General features: G+C 47.7%; 1 protein-coding gene across 2 annotated transcripts in view; it reads left to right on the top strand.

Annotated features, from left to right (window-relative positions):
• Positions 1-20305, top strand: part of CFAP46 (cilia and flagella associated protein 46) — a 1580346-nt gene that overhangs the window by 1546526 nt on the left and 13515 nt on the right. For both annotated transcript variants that reach the window (XM_069239769.1, XM_069239768.1), the window contains exon 61: positions 8624-8704. In XM_069239769.1, the coding sequence (XP_069095870.1) occupies positions 8624-8704 (81 nt within the window). The remainder of the gene's footprint in view (positions 1-8623; positions 8705-20305) is intronic.

Below are 20305 nucleotides of genomic sequence, written 5' to 3'. Positions count from 1 at the left end.
CCCCCCAGCGACCAGGAAGAAAGGAGTAAGTTACTGGATTTCCCCAAACCACCCAAAAGGACTAAAAAGAAGATAATGCAACACCCAGAAAAGCCTGCAAGAAACCAGTGGTGGATTCCTGAGGAGGAAGACCTGAAAAAGAATGGAACCAAGTCATGAAGTCGCAGGAGTGTCTGGTGGTGGCAGGAGCCACTACCCAACTGTCTGTGGTTGCAGGAGTTGGTAGACGAGTGGACGAAGACAGTCAGCAATGCAGCCCTTGAGTCAGTGAAGAGTTCTTGGAGGATGCAGTCAATGTCCCACACTGTATGGAAGAATGCAGTCTGTCTCTGGTGTGGAAAAGCAACCAACAAGCCTTTGCAAAGGCAGAAGTCACAGTTAACGATAGTGGAGCTCCTAGGGACCAGCAAGGTCCAGGCGGACTCAACCCCTGGGGGGACCCTCAGCAAGGCAGAGAGTCCACAGAATAAATGGCAGCCTTCACAAGAAACCCACTGGAAGAGGAACCAGGAGTCGCAGAGGAGCCTATGCAGCACAACTGAAGAAGGGTCCCACACTGCAGGAGAAGCACGCAGAGGACTGTGCGTCACAGGGAAGATTGCTGGAGCTACACGGAGCCTGAAGATCCCCTGGAGGAAATGCCAACAAGCCTTGGTAGCTACAAGAGACGCAGTGCACGGGGTTACCGTCCTGCGTGGGAAGGCAAGGGCTTACCTTCTCCAAAGTTGGACAGCTGGCAGAGAGGGAACCACTCCAGACCACCACTTATGATGCAGGATCCATGCAGCTCAGGATGAGAGGAGATCCACGCAACCGGTCGTCGTTGCAGTTGGTGCCTGCAGATACAGGGGAGTGACTCCCTCACTCCAAGGGAGATTCCTTCTTCCTTCTTGTACAGGCTGAGGATTGTCACCCTCAGAGAATGCACAAATGGGAAAATGTAGCAGAAGCTCGAAGGAGCCGTGGAAACAATGTTGCAAGCAGAGTCTTCGACGTGGATGCAGATTGTCGGTTCCTGAAAGGTCCAGTCGCAGTTCCAGTGGCCAGAAGTCGAAGAAGAGGTTGCAGAGGAGTCCTGCTGGAATCTTGCAAGCCCAATCTGAGGACCCACCCAAGAGGGAGACCCTAAGTAGCCCTGAAAGGGGGATTGGTCACCTAGCCAGGTGACCACCTATCAGGAGGGGACACTGACGTCACCTGCCTGACCTAGCCACTCAGATGCTCCCAGAGGTATCTGGCCACCTTGGATTCAAGATGGCAGAATCAAAGGACCCTCTGGAGACGCTCTGGGCACCACCCCTGGGGTGGTGATGGACAGGGAGTGGTCCTACTAGCCTTCTGGGGGTTTTCGGGCAGTCCAAGCTGCTGTCACCCCTCAGACAGGTTTCTGCCCTCCTGCTGCTTGATCAGCTTAAGCCCAGGAAGGCAGAACAAAGGATTTAATTTGGGAGAAGGGGGGGGGGGGGGGTAACACCCTCTTCCTTTGGAAACAGGTTTTACATGGCTTGGGAGGGGTAGCCTCTCCAAGCCTCTGGAAATGCTTTGAAGGGCACAGATGGTGCCCCCCTTGCATAAGCCAGTCTACACTGGTTTAGGGAATCCCAAGTCCCTGCCATGCTGCGAAACTGGACAAAGGAAAGGGGAGTGACCACTCCCGTGTCCATCACCACCCCAGGGGTGATGCCTAGAGCTCCTTCAGTGTGTCCCAGACCTCTGCCATCTTGGATCCAGAGGTGTGAGGGCACTCTGGAGGCCTCTGAGTGGCCAGTGCCAGCAGGTGATGTCAGAGACCCCTTCTGATAGGTGCTTACCTGACGATGTGGCCAATCCTCCTCTGAGGGCTATTTAAGGTCTCTCCAGTGGGCTTTTCCTCAGATAATGACTTGCAAGAATTCACCAGAGTTCCTCTGCACCTCTCTCTTCAACGTCTGCCAAGGATTGACTGCTGACTGCTCCAGGACGCCTGCAGAACTGCAACAAAGTAGCAAGAAGACTACCAGCGACATTGTTGAGCCTAATCCTGCTGGTTTGCTCGACTGTTTCCTGGTGGTGCATGCTTTGGGGGCTGCCTGCATTTATCCTGCATTGGAAGCCGCAAAGAAATCTCCCGGGGGTCGATGGAATCTTCCCCCTGCTTCAGCAGGCACCAAACTTCAGCATCACCGGTACTCTGGGACCCCTCTCATCCTGACGAGCATGGCCCCTCGAACACAGGTGGTGGACCCAAGTGACCCAGACTGTCCAGTGGTCCAACTGTCCAAATTTGGAGGAGGTAGGTCCTTGCCTCCCCTCTCCACACAGTAATCCTGTGCACCACGTGAACTACAGCTACAAGGCCTTCTGTGCACATTTTCATGTAAATCCTTCGTGCACAGCCAAGCCCTGGTCCCCAGGACTCTGTCCTGCAATGCTCAGCTCCCTGAGTTGATCTCCGGCTTCGTGGGACCCTCTTTTGCAGAGTTGAGACGACCGCCGTGCTCAGACTTCTTGAACCCGTGTTCAAGTGCTTCTGTGGAGGCTACCTTCTTGTGCGTGGGCTCTCTACGTTGCTGAGGGCCCCCTCTGTCTCCTCTCCCAAGTGGCGACATCCTGGTTCTTCCTGGGCCCAGGCAGCACCCTTTTTCTTCAACCATGACTCTTGCAGCTAGCAAGGCTTGTTTGCGGTCTTTTACCAAAGAAACAACTCTGCATCCTCCAGCACTCCGTAGGACATCTTCTGCACAAAGGATAAGTTCCTAGCATCTTTCGTTGTTGCAGAATCTTCAGCTTCTTCCATCTGGAGGCAACCATTTTGCACCTTCATCCAGGGTTTAGTGGGCTCCTGCCCCCCCCCCCGGACACTTTCATGACCCTTGGACTTGGTCCCCTTCCTTTGCAGGTCCACAGGTCCAGGAATCCGTCTTCAGTGCTTTGCAGTCTGTTGTGGTCTTTGCAAAATCCTCTATCACAAATTTAGTGTGTTTCTGGGGAAATAGTAGTATTTTACTCCTACTTTCCATTGTCTTGGGGTGGGGTATCTTGGACACCCTTAGTGTTTTCGTACACTCCCAGCGACCCTCTACACACTGCACTAGCCTAGGGGTCCATTTGTGGTTCGCATTCCACTTTCTTAGTATATGGTTTGTGTTGCCCCTAGGTCTATTGCATCCTATTATATTCTACAGTGTTTGTATTACTTTCTGACTGTTTTACTTACCTGATTTTGGTTTGTGTGTATATCTTGTGTATTTTACTTACCTCCTAAGGGAGTATATCCTCTGAGATATTTTTGGCACATTGTCACTAAAATAAAGTACCTTTATTTTTAGTAACTCTGAGTATTGTCTTTCTTTTGATATAGTACCTATATGATATAAGTGGTATAGTAGGAGCTTTGCATGTCTCCTAGTTCAGCCTAAGCTGCTCTGCTATAGCTACCACTATCAGCCTAAGCTGCTAGAACACTGCTAATCTACTAATAAGGCATAACTGGACCTGGCACAAGGTGTAAGTACCATCAGGTACCCACTATAAGCCAGAGCATCCTACTACAGTGTGGATCAAGCAACCAAATTTAAACGGAGAGAGCACAGTCACTGGGGTAAGGTTAGCAGGATCCCAGTGAACAAAGTCAAACACACTGACAAAAGGCAAAAAGTGGAGATAACCATGCTTAGGTTTCTTAATGCAACAACCCACCCCTGAGAGCTTGGTTTTCCAAGCCTCCACCTCCCATGGCGTGTTCCCTTCTGCACCCCGAGTATGGAATCCAAGAGGGTGGACAGACCTGGGAAGAAGATGTTTTCTTCTGCCAGCATGGCATTGCAGTCTGTGAACAACACATGCCTTTTGAGCCATTTTTCCCACACACTGTGGGATACGGTTATGCAAGTGCTGCCACAGGTCCCAGAATAGACACATGCTGTACTTTCCCAAGCAGTTGCTGATCGGAGAGATGCAGCAAATTAAATGATCCGATGTGGACTGGGCACAACCGACTCACTGGGCAGTGCGGTTGCATCAATAATGGCCCTTAGGTGCCACGCTTGGTTGAGGACGTCTGGCTTTTGGGGGGATATCCAAGCCAACCTTGTTGGCATGTCCTTTGATGGCACCTGACTCTTCAGAGAGAAAGCAGACTCGGTGCTCAAGCTCTTCAAAGATTCTCATGCTAAAGCCAGGTCCTTGGGCATCACAGCAGCCCCTCGCCTCCTCAGTCTACTCTTGACCCCTTTTGTGGCCACTGAAGAGGTAACCAGCCACGTCTGTTTCCACTCAGCCACCATGCTGCACAAGCTGCCCAGCCTGTGCATGGCCGGGGACTTGGGATCAACTGTCCTCATGGATCAGGTAGTCAGCGGTCTGCCCAGTTCCCTGCCCCCCACCCAAGCTGCAGCTGCCTTCAAACCTTTGTAGGCTGATGATTCCTCACCAGGGTCAAGTCGGAGGCAGGATCGGCCATCACCTGCTACACTGGCAGTCCATCACATCAGATAGGTGGGTTTGCACATAGTCCTAAATGGCTACTCCCTCCCCTTCGAGACTACCCCTTTTTCCATGCCATCATCCTATGATCAAATGATGGAGGATCACTTGGCATTTCTCTGAGAAGAAGTTCTGGCTGTCTTGGTCAAGGGAGCCATAGAGAGGTTCCCTTTGCCTGAACTAGGTTGTGGTTGTTATGCCTGCTACGTTCTGCTGCCCAAAAAGGACAAGGGCTTCCAGCCTATCCTAGACCTTCGGTCCCTCAATCTCTTTCTCAAGAAGAAGTTCAAAATGGTCACTCTGGCTAAGGTTTTATCTGCCCTGGTTACAGGAGACTGGATGTTAGCGAGGGGCTTGCAGGACACTTATTTCTACATCCCGTCCCTTCCTGCCAACAGATGTTACTTGTGGTTAGCGGTGGGCCACAAACACTTTCAATTCACTATGCTACCCTTTGGCCTTACCAGTGCCCCTCGGGTGTTCACCAAGGCAATGGCGGTGGTCGCAGCTCATCTGTGAAGGTCAGGGTTTTTTGTCTTCTGGTACCTCGACCACCTCCATACTACGGCAGACCTCCTTCATTTACTGGGGTTCACTGTAAACATGCAGAAGTCACACCAGACTCTCTCTCAGACACTCCCTTTCATCTGAGCTTTTCTGGACACAGTGCAGTTTCGGACTTATCCTCCTGAGCGGTGAGTCCAGGATATTCAGGTGATGATACAGATGTTTCAGCCTCTATCCTGGATTTCGGTGAGAATGACTCTGAGGATGCTGGGTCTCATGGCCTCCTGCATCCAGCTGGTGACACAGCCCAGATGGCATAAGCTGGCTGTGCAGTGGGACCTGAAGTTCCAGTGGGCGCAGCATCAGGGGAATCTCTTGGACATGGTCCAGATCTAGGAGGGAACTGCAGGCAATCTGTAGTGGTGGCTAACAAACAGCCACTGGGCCAGAGGCAGATCCCTCTCTCTTCCCCACCCAGAACTGACAGTAGTGGCAGACACATCACTCCTGGGATGGGACGGCCACCTGGGGGACGTGGAGATCAGAGGCATTGGTTTCTAGTGGAGTCCAAACTCCACATCAACCTGCTGGATCTCAAGGCGATCAGACTTGCATTGAAAGCATTTCTTCCCTCTCTCAAAGGGAAGGAAGTGCAGGTGTTCATGGACAACACCACTACCATGTAGTACTGCAACAAGCAAGGCGGAGTGGGGTCATGGATCCTTTGTCAAGAGGCTTTGCGCCTCTCGATATGGCTGGAACATCAGTCCATTTCCCTGATGATTCGTCATCTGGGGGGCTGTCTGAACTTCAGAGCAGACAAACTCAGCCGACAATGCCTAGTGGATCATGAATGGCAACTCCATCCGGAGGTGGCACAAGATCTTTTTCAGCAGGAGGGAGAGCCTTGGTTAGATCTGTTCGCCTCCACAGAGAGCATTCAATGTCGGAAGTATTGCACATTGCAGTTTCCAAGGCAGCAATCACTCTGCAACGCTTTTCATCCTGAGTTGAACCCAGGCCTTGTGATGCCTTTCCACCAATACCACTTCTGCCCAGAGTTCTCAAGAAGATAAAAAATGACCGGGCCAAAGTAATCCTTGTGGCTCTGGACTGGGCACGAAGAGCTGGTATCCCGAGCTATTGAGCTTGGCCATAAATCCTCCGATCAGACTGCCCCTTCTGGAGGATTATCTGTTCCAGCGGCAGGGGAGGGTTCTCCACCCGAACCTGTCCGGTCTCAGCCTTCTTGCTTGGAGATTGAGCAGCACCAGTTGACAACTTTTAACCTTCCGCCGAAAGTCTGGAATGTTATCTTGGCAGCCAGGCGTCCCTCCACCAAAACGTAATTGGAAGAAATTTGTGGCATGGTGCAAAGACAAGACTGTTGATCTGCTTTCTGCCCCTCTTTCTGAGGTTCTCTTGTTTATAATTTCTATTTCTTTGGCCCAACAGGGCTGTCCTCTGGGTACTCTCAGAGGTTACGTTTCTGCTATCTCTGGCGGCTACATCTGCATGTGTTAGCTGCAGGAGTTGTCATCTAAACCACCCTACCTTTCCATCTATTCTGACAAAGTGGTGCTTTGCTCTAAGACTTCCTTTTTGCCAAAAGTGGTCACACCCTTCCATGTAGGCCAGTCCATCACCTTGCCTACTTTTTATACAGCTCCACAGCCTTCTAAGGAAAAGAAGAAACTCCAACGCCTGGACCCAAAAGAGCGTTGGTGTTCTACTGTGATTGAACAAAAGGGTTCCAGGTAGATGATCCATTGTTTGTCGATTTTGTAGGCGCAAAGAAAGCTTGGGCAGTGCAGAAGTGAACCATCTCCCGATGGGTCATACTCTGCATTAAAATTTGCTACGCACTGGCCAAGAAGCAACCTCATGGAGCTTTGCGTTCTCATTCTAGCAGAGCTGCAGCTATGTTAGCACACAGAGTCCAGTTCTTGACATCTGTCAAGTGGCAATGTGGGCATCCTTGCTCACGTTCCCAAACACTACTGATTGGACAGCCAGGTCTGTAGGGACTGGTACTTTGCCAATTCGGTCCTGCAAGACTTTCTACTATAACCTAGGGCCCGATTCACAAAGGTAAACTTAGATGTTTGGTCTAAACTTAAAGCAAATGTCTAAGTTTACAACTTTCGTAATTCGCAAAGGGCATTTACGAGTACTATCTTTAGGTCTGCACTCGGACCTAAAATCCCTTAGTGCGGGCTTAAACATAGTACTCGTAAATGCCCTTTATTAATTTCCAAAGTCATAAACGTAGAAGTTTAGTCTAAGTTTAGACCAAACGTCTAAGTTTAATTTTGTGAATCCTGCCCTTAGGTCTCAGACTCTCCTCTGGGAATGGTGTTGCTTGGGTAGATATTCAAAAGGTAAGGAATCTGCAACTAGAAGTCTGCGTCAGATGAACAAGTTACTTACCTTCGGGAATTCCTTATCTGACAGAGACACATTCTGGTTTCAGATTCCTTACCGACCACCCATCTTCCCTGCTTTGCAAACTGTTTTTTTAGGGACAGGGACTCACCATTCAGGGCCCTAGTTTTGACGCACCATTGTTCAGTGTTCTTCATGGCTCTGCGCGTCTGGCCTGGAAATTCATGAAAAGAAACTGTTGTTAGTGCGCCGGGGTTGGGGCCTACATCGGACCCACAGCATCATATCTGTCGCTGACAATGCCAATGAGGGACGCGGAGCTGATCGATGCCACCTAATGACTCACAGGGGTACTGCTCACAAAAAATCTCTGAATCCAGACTGACACCTGGGGAAGTTTAAAAAGGTAAGGAGTCTGCAACTAGAATGTCTTCCAGATAGGGCGTTACAAAAGGTAAGTAACTCGTTCGTCAATCAGTGGCCTTCAGTGACCATGGTGACATCATGAGTGAGGTGATGATCAGTGCTCTGGGTAGATTTATGGTGCCTTGCTGTCCATGACTTGTGAATTTTATTGTTTTTAGTTCGTGTCTTGTAAACATAACCTTGCTTTTACTATGGTTTTTTTAATTGGAATTTCATGTTTTGTCTTCCGAGTAAAATAATAAATCCTAAATTCACTTTAACAATATTTTCAGTGAATGTATCTATACATATCTAGGTATTGAGGACCCCTAATTGATAACTGCATAATATGATTCTATATTATAATCGAGTGGCTCAATTGGCATAATAAACCATGAGTTGGAAGACCTAGTTGTTTGTAAACACCAGAACGCCAACCTAGGACCATAGTGTACATGTTGCTTGTTATATGTTATTTTGGTGCAGTTAGCATGAAAGAAGCGAGTTAATTGAAACAGAATTATTATGAGAACACAGTGTGTTTTGCTAAACACATTCTGACAGTATAAGGAAGATTGTTAAAGTTCTTTGTTAGGTGTAGATAACAATGGACACTGATTAGAATTGGTATGTTCCGGTTTTGTTTACTCTTCATAATTAGAACGTTAATTAAGCAATGCACATTTATGAAAATGTGCAGAGTGGATTGGGGCTGTCATGCTGATGTCACTTCCATTAAATATTACCTATGAAATATTGGTATTTATACCACCGTATTTTTTTTAATTTATGCTGCCAGATTTAAAATACATACCCATTCATCCACAGAAAACTAAACGGTTGCTCCTCATTATCGTTTTAGATTTGTTAGGAATTGGAAAGACCACTGGCCAGGCAATACAGGATCTGAGAAGGCTTGGAGGTCCGCATCTATTGGAGAAAAGTAAGCCAAGCGAATTAGTGTGCAATAAGTGTAATGAGTTGTAATATAACTGTCAAATATAAATGTAGGCAACTTTACTTCAATTATATAAAAGGACTTGCAATTATATGTCCTCATTCATCTCAGGAGAATTCTAGCAGGAATGTAGAGTATCCAGTGAGTATCATGCCCTTGATGACTTTACCTGAGCTGTGCTTTCCTTTTATTTATTAAAATAAATATATAAAGGGCCTGATTCACATAGAAAAGTAATACATTTACACCTGGAGATGCATTGCTATGTTTGGATGTAGATGTAAAATGTTTGGAAATTAATAAGATTTCTCAATAGTACTCCTGGTAAACTGTGGTACAGTAAATTACATCTGAAGGTCCCCAAGTGCAGTTATTCAAAGGGTATATTTGGGGAAATCCAGACAGCTGATGCACATTTGTTCCTTAACATGAAAAATATTTCTCCCCATAAAGAACTCCTTTCACCTATGCCCTCAAGAAGTTTAGAAGTGTCCATTATCTTTCTCACCCTGGAAGGACAGTTACTCCAGCCCTTTGCTGGAGTACATTTCCAAACAATCAACTTTTGGGAAAGGGTTGGTAGATAGTTTAGTAGTTTTATGGCAACATACTTCCAAGTTTATAAGTGTTCATAAACGTTTTTCAAACCTAACCTTGATTTGATCTTTCCCACCCCTTCAATGAGATTACTACTGTGTAATTTTATGAAGTTGGTGTATAGGTGTATGCAGTTTTTCAGCTATTTTGACCTAGCAGGTACCGTTTTGTGGATTGCTAACATCCATAAATGTAGGTTTATAGCTCTAAATGTCTTTGTGAATTGGGTGTCCCAAGTGTTCTCGTTTTAATTGGTGCTCTCGTTCTGATTTGTGCTTGGAATGTGCTATGTCACTGATGATTTATATCAAACAGAATAAGTTCATGTCATCTAATTGTGTAACATGGTGGATTTCACTATACCAGTCAGTTTAATCTGCATTCAGTCTCTAGCACTAATGCTGTCTGGTGCTATGAAATGTGATTAGACCCTGATATATTAATGGCACTGCAGCACTCCTCAAATCCATTTTCTATTTCTTGATCACGATGCTCGCAAGTCATGACAATTGTTCCACTATTGAGGCTCATTTTCAGACATGTGTAGTGGTATAAAACTTTGCAGGTCATCCACCAAATGCAGAATATCCACAGAGAACACCACCCCATTCATGGAAGACCCGCACTTCAACCTGCAAATCTCTTCACCCTCTACGGAACCCCTGCTTTTCAATCGCCCGGACCAAAAGCCACCTTTACGAACAACATCACCAACTTTGTCGCTCCACTCACCATTGACTCTAGAGCCGACATTCTCTTCGATTACCTTAACTTTTTCCTGGAAGATTAAAACGACCACTGCTCCACAGCACTCCTCAAAAACTTGAGCAACATCGGACTCACCAAGCTCATCCCAGGACTGACACACAAATCAGGACACACACTGGAGCCCATATTCACCACAAGCAACAGCATCAAATACAACCCCACCCCACCATTCACATTGACTGACCACTCCATCATTCACTTCAAAATCAACACAACTCAAGTCAACAACCTGCCCCGATTCAGCATTCTAAACCACAGCTAGGGCAAAATCACAAAAACCAGACTCTCAGCACGCATCAATCTATTCCCAAGGGCAACCTCAACAAGGATATCAACAACTTCAACAACTGGAACAAGAACTTCACAGAGTGCCCCGCACTCATCAAACCTAGCAAGCATAGTAGATCAAACAGCAGGCCATCTGGTACACAGAAGACCTCAGAGACACCATACGACACTGTAAACAGCTGGAAAGGGAATGGAGAGCCAGCGACAACACCACAGACACAACTACCTTCAAGGCTGCACTCAAAAGCTATCACCAGCAATTAAGAGACGCCAAGAAAAAGGCACAAGTTGAACGCATCAAAGGAAGCTCCAACAGCTGCAAGAAGATTTATTTTTATCATAAAGGATTTCACTTCACCCTTAGCCACTGTCAGCAACATTGCTGCCTCCCAACAACGCAGTGATAACCTATCAATCTTATTCCCCAACAAAATCTCAGATTGGCATACAAGGATCTGCCCTCAAATGGATGTGTTCCTTTCTTATGGGAAGAACCCAAAGGGTCAATCTGTCACCCTTCATATCAGAGACCAAGAGATTGATATGCGAAGTCCCCAGGGGTCGTCACTCATCCCTACTCTTTCAACATATACATGACTCCTCTTGCCAACATCATCTGACCACAAGACATCACATTCGTCTCTTACACTGATGACACCCAACTCATCCTCTCCCTGACGGATAAGGCAACCAGCAACAGGACGAACTTCACCAACTGCATGACCAGGTAGCAGACTGGATGCGAACCAGCTACCTGAAGCTCAGCTCCAACACAACCGAAGTACTGGTGTTTGGCAACAAGACCTTCCAATGGGACTTCACCTGGTGGCTGTAGGAAATCACCCCTTTTGACATGGTTAGCCCACACTTTTTGCCTGGTTTCTGATGTGGCTTTGACTGTTACTGAACTGGGTCCCTGACAACCAGGACCCTAGTGCCTGATCTCTTTTCCCAAAACTACACAGTTGTTTTGCAAAATTGACAAACTCTTTAACTACCTCTGTAAGGGCCAGATGTAGCAAAGGGTCTTACCCATTCTGTGTCTATGGGAAATTGTGTTTGTACATATGGCCCTAAGTCTCTAGTAAATGGTACCCCGGGTACCTGGGGCCTGGGATACTAAGGAAGGTCTCAGAGGGATGCAGCACTAGTTGTGCCATCCCCAGGGACCCCTCCCCAAACCCACACAGTGCTGCCATTTCAGACTTCGTAGGTGCAGGCTAAATTGAAAACACAAGCTGTCACACACTCCTGTGTGCCAGGTCCCCATCACTGCATGTGCCAGGTGTAAGTCACCCTAAAGCAAGGAGCATCAGGGCACATGTGAGGTCATAAATGCAAAAGCAGATATACCCCTGTTATGTCTCTGTTGGTTCTTAGGACACCTGAGCCATTTTAAAACCATGTGCTGGACACTGGTCTTTACGAGTTCCCCAGCTACATGATGGCTTCTCTGAATACTGGGATGTTTGGTATAAAACATCTCAGAACAATAAACCCTCACTGATCACAGTGATACATTTTTTAATATATGCTCACAGAGGGCACCTTAGCAGTGCCCCCTGGAATTCTACCAACTATTAGAGTGTTGACCGACTTATCCTGACCAGTTCAGCCACCACAGATGCATTTCTGGCCCCTCAAGGTGAGAGCCAGCACCCTTGAGGGCCTGAGCCAAAAGCCTGCACTGGGAAGAGGTGTTACCTCCTCACCCAGACAGGATGGACACGGCAGGGCAGGAAGCTTCAAAGGCCTTGCTGCCTCTGTAATGTGACCCAGGTCTCTCCAAATGGTGAAGATGACCAACCCCCCTGTCCTGACCCCACTTTTGGTGGCAGCAAAGGCGAGAAAATTAGACGGATTAGGAGGAGTCTCCACTCCATGCCAGTCCCACTCCTAAGGTGTACAAGCTAAAGTGGACACTGTAGGAAAGTACCCTCTCTTTGGCATGGTTACCCCCCCTGCTGTAAGTGTGTTTTTGACTGTGTTCACTGGGATCCTGCTAACCAGGACCTCAGTGACTGTACTCTCTCCCCCTAAATTTGGTTGTTTAGGACTTAGCACACCCCACAGTTGGCATACTGGTTCCCCCATATAAGTCCCTAGTATATGGTACTTAGGTACCCAGGGCATTGGGGCACCAGGGGGTTCCCTATGGGCTGCAATCACTTCTATGGCAGGCCCTCCTAGCCCTGAGGACAGGGTGCAGGTACCTGTGTCTGAGGGCACCCCTGCATGAGCAGTGATGCCTCTACAAACTCCACCCCCATTTCTCTGGACGTCATAAGTGCGTGGAAGCTATTTTACCCGTGTACTGGTCAGAGGGCACTACCTGTGTCCAGCTACATAATGGTAACTCTGAACCTGGCCATGTTTGGTATCAAACATGCCAGAATCATACCCCAATATTGTTGCCAGTATTGGCTGTATGATTCCATGCATTCTGGGGGCTCCTTAGAGGACCTCCAGCATTGCTTCTACCAGTCTTCTGGGCTTTTCCGGGCAACCCATGCTACTGCTACCCCTCAGACAGATTTCTCCCCTCCTGCTGCTTGACCACCTTAAGCAGAGGAAGGCAGAACAAAGGATTTCCTTAGGGGAGGGAGGCAACACCCTCTAGCTTTGGAAATAGGTGTTGCATGGCTTGGGAGGAGTAACCTTCCCAAGTCACCAATATGCTTTGAAGGGCACATTTGGTGCCCTCCCCGCGTAAACCAGTTTGCACCAGTCCAGTCACCCCCGGATCCTGCTCTGGTGCAAAACTGGACAATGGAAAGGGGACTGACCACTCTCCTGTCCAGCACCACCTCATGGCTGGTGCCCAGAGCTCCTCAACATGGCCACTTGATTCTGCCATCTTGAATCCAAGGTGGGCAGAGGCCCCTGGGAACATCTGAGTGGCCAGGTCAGGCAGATTACATCACCGCCTCCTCCTGATAGGTGGTTACTCTGCTAGGTGACCAATCACCCTTCCTGGACTATTTGGGGTCTCCCTCATGGGTGGGTCCTCTAATTCGACGTGCAAGATTCCAGCAGGACTCCTCTGCATTGTTTACTTCATCTTCTGGCCACCGGGAATGCAACTGGACCTTCCAGGAATTGACAATCTGCAACTCCAGCGACGACTGCACTCTGCAACATTGTTTCTCCAGCTCCTTCCAGCTGCTGCAACATTTCCCAGGCTGTGCATCCTCTGAGGCTGATGAGTCTTCAGCCTGCACAAGAAGTAAGAAGGAATCGCCCTTGGAGTAAAGGAGTCACTCCTCTGCATCCGCAGGCATCAACTGCAACAACGATCGGCTGCATGGATCCTCTCTCCTCCGGAACTACATGGATCCTGCATCACAGGTGGTGGTCTGGAGTGGCCCCCTTGGTCCTCTCTACCAGCAGTCCAACTTGGGAGATGGTAAGCCATTGACCCGCCTTGCAGGACAGTACCCCGTGCACAAAGGCTTGTTTGTTCCTCCCCGAGGGACCTTCAGGTTCCGTGTAGCCCCTGCCTCCCGCATGCTTTCCTGCAAAGCACATTCTCCTGCCTGCTGATCCAGCGACATGGGACTCCTCTTCAGGTGTGCTGAGTGGGCCTCACTGCGACTCCTGTGCCTTCTGCCTCTGGGTCATCTGTGGGGGCTGCCTCCTCTTCTTGTGACTCTCCCAGCTGCTAAAGGTCACCTTGGACTCCCATCCTTGGGTCAAGTCCCCTGGACCTTGCTGGTCGTCTTTAGCCTTGCAAAACCTTCTTCTCCGACTCTTGCATTTGTCAAGGCTTGATTGCATCATGCCTGCCAACATGTGACATCATTTGCATCACTTCTGGAACTCCTCTGCTGACTTTCTTCATCCACCGTCGACCTGGTCCTGCATCCACAGAAGGCTGGGTAGTGGCTCCTGCCACAGCCAGACACTTCAACTCGAACTGGACTTGGTCCCCTTCTTTTGCAGGTTGTCTTCTGTAAGGTTCCACCTTTGGTTTCTTCCAGTCTTCTTTGGGTCTTGTATAGTCCTTTTCCAAAGTTCTCCTGTGGGTTTGGGCAAAACCAGGTACTTACCTCTTCTCTCCTGTTCACTGGGGGACACCCTGGCACTTACCTTTTGGGGTTCCTAGTTCCTCCAACTCCCCTTTACTGATTTCACTTTTTTAGATGGGGGACTACCTGTCACATTCCACTTACTTAGTATTTGGTTTGGTCAACCCCTAGGATCTACATTATTTTCTATTGTTTTTACTACTTGCTATTGCTTTCTATGCTAATCACTAACTTCTAATGTGTACATAATCATGTTTTTACTCACCTCCTAGTGGAGTATTGCCTATACAGTATGTTAATATTTGTTTTACTTTAATAAAATACCTTTCTTTTTGTAACACTGTGTTTTTTTCATGTGTGTAAGTGCTCTGTGACTGTAGTGATATTGCATAAGCTTTGCATGTCTCCTGGATAAGTCTTGGCTACTCATCTACAACTACCTCTAGAGAGCCCTGGCTTCCTAGCCACTGTCTTCACCTCACTAATAGGGGATACCTGTACCTGGTATAAGGTGATGAGACCATAGGTGCTCAACACACAACAGCCAAGTTTCCTAAAGACCCTACTTCACATGTTCCTCCATCTTCAGAGCCAGCTGCGTGTTTGTCATGTGGTCCAACTTCAATTGAGAAACACTGGGCACCAGAGGCCTTACTGCACTTCTGCACCTGGCCCCCCCATTGCCACCCGGTGTGACCTGTTGGTGTGATTCTGATCGATGCCCAATACTTAACTTAGCCATCTGAGCTCGACCTCGGAAGTCGTTAACCCTGTGTTTGCTGAACATTGTTTTTCCTCCATAGGATAACATAGAGAGAACTCTGACACTTGCACAAATTGTTGATTTCTGAAACTGCAAAAATATTAATGCTTAAAAGTCTACTTACCTGATTACGAAGTTCTTGGGTTTGAAACATATATAAAACTAATTGTTATTTTCCTAAATTGGTCTCATATTTATTCTTTGAGTTTGTGTCTCATTTATTGCCTCTGTGAGTATAGCAAATGCTTAGCGCTACCCCCTGATAACTGCTCGCCCACATTACCACAAAATAGAGCATTAGTCCTATCTATATTTGCCTCTGCAAAACCAATTGGGGATCCACTGGACTCTCTACACAGGGTACTTCATTTTAGTGCACTTTATAGAGAGCCAGCTCCCTACAGTGGCTGTTACAGCTATGGCCAACACCAAAAAACCCACAACCGGAGACCACCCTAGAAATCTAGGGATCATCCTATCAAAGCCTAACATGACAGCTCAAGTCAATGCAGTGTGCACCTCCTGCTTCCATATCCTACGCATGCTACAAAAGATCTTCAGATGGTTGCCTCAGAACACCAGGAGGACCATCACAAAACCACTCATCACCAGCAGACTGGACCTTGGCAACACTCTCTGTGCCAGAATCTGCAAACAACTCCTACACAGACTCCAAACCTTCCAGATCACCACTGAAAGAATCATATTCGACCTCCTATTGCACACCCATATCACACCGCACCTCAGGAAGCTTCACTGAGTCCCCATTTGCAACAGCAGTGTTAGAAATGGGGACTCTAGTTGGCAGTGGTTTGCACCTTGTCCAAGTAGGGACCCTCACTCTAGTCAGGGTAAGGGAGCCACACAGCAAAGATAACCCCTGCTTACCCTCTTGGTAGCTTGGCTGAAGCAGTCAGGCTTATCTCAGAGGCAATTTGTAAAGTCTTTGTATACACACACACTCATGCACACAATAACACAATGAAAACACTACAAAAGGACTCCACACCAATTTAGTAAAATAGACAATATTTATCTAAATAAAATAAGACCAAAACTACAAAAGTCCAACATACACAAATGTCACTTTTTAAAGGTTTCAATTAGCCTTAATCCATAGGAATCAATGGTTGTATCTTTTTAACACACAGTACCTGGGGTGCATCAAAAACAAAGATAATGCAGGCTGCAGAGAGGTGTGTTGCCGAAAAGCAAAGCTATGCGTCTGTTCCTTACTGTGCAGGGGAGGTGATGTGCTGATTCTTTCCTCGCAGGAGAGGCAATGCTTTGATTTCCGGACACAGAGCCTCGGTTCCTTACTGCGATGCAGAGTTGATGAGAAATTGATGCTCAGGAACAATGCCTAAAAAAATCCAGACACTTGGGGTAGATGAAATAACACTGCAACAGGTGCTGTGTTGATTCTGCAGTGGCGAGACTGGCGCTGCATCGATTCTTCAGCTGCAGTACATGCTCTGTGTCGATTTTTCTGCTGCGGCCTATTGGTGCATGGATTTTCTCCTTCGGGTCACCAGCTTCCACTTCTAAGGGCCCAGGGATTGGATTTGGCACTACTTGGCCAGTCAGGGCTCTCAGCAGAAGAGCCCAGGCACTGGTAGGTGAAGTCTTTGATGTGCCTGAGACTTCCTAACAGGAGGCAAGCTCAGTCAAGCCCTTGGAAAATGGGATGTAGAAAGCAAAGTCCAGTCCTTTTACTCCCAGGACAGAAGCAGCAAGCAGTAGGTCAGTAGCAACAGCCAGAATGGCAGTCCCCCCTACAGCATCCAGCTCTTCTTCTGGGCAGAATGTCCTCAGTCCAGAAGGATTCTAACTTGGTGGGGTCAGAGGTCCAGTACTTATAACCATTTCTGCCTTTGAAGCAGGCAAACTTCAAAGAGAAGTGTTTGTAGTGCACAAGACCCTGCCTTTCCATCACACACACTCCAAGGGCTTGGAGACTGCTTTGTGTGAGGACAGGCACAGCCCTATTCTTATGTACATGTCAGCTCCTCCCACCACTCTAGACCAGGAAGATCCATCAGGATATGCAGGGCGTACCTCAGCCCCCTGTGTGTTACTGTCTAGAGTGGATTCACAAACAGCCCTACTGTCATCCTGATCCAGATGTGTATTCCAGCACACAGTCAGAGGCACAGAATGGTTAAGCAAGAAAATGCCCACTTTCTAAAAGTGGCATTTTCAAACTTACAATCCAAAAACAACTTCACCAAAAGTTGTGTTTCTAAACTGGGAGTTCAATTATCCCAAACTCCATATCTCTATCTGCTCCCAATGGGAAATTACACTTAAAAGATGTTTCAAGGCAATCCCTATTTTAACCTATGTGAGAGATAGGTCTTATAATAGTGAAACATAATTTAGCAGTATTTCACTATCAGGACATGTAAAACACATCAGTACATGTCCTACCTTTTAAATACCTTGTACTCTGCTCATGGGGCTACATTGGGCCTGCTTTAGGGATGACTTGCTTGTAATAAAAGGGAAGGTTTGGTCCTGGCAAGTAGGTGCACTTGCCAGGCCCACATTGCAGTTTCAAAATGCCCACACAGGCAGTGCAAGAGCAGTTCTGAGACATGTTTACAGGGCTACCCATGTGCATGGCATAATCAGTGCTGCAAGCCCACTAGTAGCATTTGATTTACAGGCCCTAAGTACATAGGGTGCACTATACTAGGGACTTACTGGTAAATCAAGTATGCCAATCATGGATAATTCATATATACAGGGAGTACTTGCACTTCAGCACTGGTCATCAGTGGTAAAGTGCCCAGAGTCATAAAGCCAGCAAAAACAAACTTCAGCATAGGATCAAAACCAGGAAATTGGAAGTTACATTTTGGGGATCACCCTTCAAAAAGGGCCATTTCCAACATGCAGTCAATTCAGACTTCACACAAACAAACATACAAAGCCATACACAACGCAGGACCAGAATACCTGAACATCTGGATGTACTTTGACTAACCCACCAGATACCTATGTTCTGCCTCTCTCGCACCCATTCCCCGCATCCGCAAAAGCAAAACTGGAGGTCGCTAATTCTCCTACATCACACTCAAGACATGGACTGACCTCTCTCAACACATCAGAGCCTGCTCCTCACTTCTTGCGTTCCGCAAGAAGCTGAAAACCTGGCTCTTCATATAAGCACCTTGGGCACCTCACACCTACACACCTGCCCAAGTACCTGTATACCCTCTTGAGTGATTAGTGCACTCACTATATAAAACAATGCAACATAACATCCAAGTGCTTACAGAAATTCAATCAAATCGGCACTGTTTGCAAGTGATGTTACGGTCACCTATATAAGCGTAACTAAGGAGTGCGGATGTCAGTTCTTTTCTTTCCTTGTCAGTTAGTGCTGATCTGGAGGAGAGCTTCCCACTGTCTTTTTTTGACAGGCTCTTTTCAACATTTTGTTTAATATTTTTTGCAAATTGTGTAAATGTTAACAGGGAATGTAGGGTTTAAGCCATATGGTACCTATCACCGCGCCATTTCAGTAATGGACCCGCACTTGGTGTGCTTATGGTGTCTCTAGCACATCCACAACCTGAAGTCGTGCTCGGACTGCTGAGTCATGGTGCCCAAAGCTTTGAGGGAGCAGTCAGTGCCAGTTAGTGTGATTCCTAGGAGGTCTTGGTTCCCACTGAAAAGAAGGTTGCAGGACCGCTCCAGGAGCTCCAAGTCCTCTTCCTCTCCCTCGAGGTCCTCAGGACACTCTGGGAAGAGGCACAAGAAGAAAATGAAGTCTAAACGGTCTTCAACTTCACCTCATCCATCGCCCAACCTGGCGAGTGAGGCCGATCAGCGTTCCAGGCACAGTTCTGCGAAGCCATTGCCATGTCCGACTCTGCACCTATCCCCATTTCTAGGCGCTGGAGCGACCCCGGCTCAAGTTAAAGACTTTTACGAGACCATGCGCCTCGTATTTGAGCGGTCTGACCCCTTTAGGGCGCCTTTGGGGCCTGTGGGGTCAGAGGAGACCCCATCATGTTCTGCACCAATGGCTCTGGCCTGGGCGCCGATGGAATCTCACTGATCCGTTCTCAGATCTCGATCAGTGCTGGTCAAGCTAACGCAACCTTCTCCAGCCCTGATCCCAATGCTGATGGTACTGGCACCACAGGCACACCAGGAAACGCCAGCCCCATTCTCATACCCAATGACTCGGAGTCAGAACAGTCAGTCTGCGCTGATTATGGTGCCGACATGGCTCAGTGGCTCTAAGCCATTGCCTGAGCATTTTTTTGAGCAACCAGGCATGGGGGAAGAGTGGGAAGGATTCTCTTTGCTGATGAAGGGCTGAACGTAGAAACCTGTGTCCAGAGATTTACAGCACTAGCTGCACCCACTAAGGTGAAAAACTTTAGATTACTTTATGGATACAAAATGAACTTGTGCTGCATTTACCATGATGCACTGGGGCTGACTACATGCTCGACTGTGAGGCAGAGTGCTCCCTTTCTGTTCATCCTGTTTAAGAAGGTGCCCCTGAGCCAACGAGTTGACGAGCTCTGGTTGAAGCACTTGCGTGCCAGAGTGTGGTACATAAACCTGAGAGGACTCATGGCAGCATTTCCAGCAACCCCATAGACAAAGCTGCTCTCTGCTGATGAAGGGATGGACCCAGAAACACATGTCTAGAAATTTACAGCAATTGCTGCACCTACTAAGGTGAAAAACTTTAGATTACTTTATGGATACAAAACAAACTTGTACTGCATTTACCATGATACATTGGGGCTGACTTCATGCTGGAGTGTGAGGCAGAGTGCTCACTTTCTGTTTTTCATGAGGGAAGAGTGGGAAGGATCACTGGACCCTTTGGAATACGAGTTACACAACCCTAGTGAATAGTTGGACTGGTATGGGGAACTAGGAGATGCCAGTGTATTGGACACAACACCAGATACTGGCTTACTCTCCTCCCCCACCGTGGCTATGGAGAAGGGGGCATTCAACGCAATGGTGGTGAAGAGAGCAGCAGAGGTCCTTGACCTTGATCTTCCCCCATTGGTGGTAAAGGCAATTTTATTGACGGAAGTGCGACTGCCCGGGGCTTCCTCATCTGAACCCCTATTGCTCTTTAATGAAGCACTGACTGATGTCCTG

Source organism: Pleurodeles waltl, chromosome 6 (assembly GCF_031143425.1).
Source record: "Pleurodeles waltl isolate 20211129_DDA chromosome 6, aPleWal1.hap1.20221129, whole genome shotgun sequence".
Classification (NCBI taxonomy): Eukaryota; Metazoa; Chordata; class Amphibia; order Caudata; family Salamandridae; genus Pleurodeles; species Pleurodeles waltl.
Note: the sequence above shows the minus strand (reverse complement) of the source record. Positions and strands in the feature narration are given on the sequence as shown.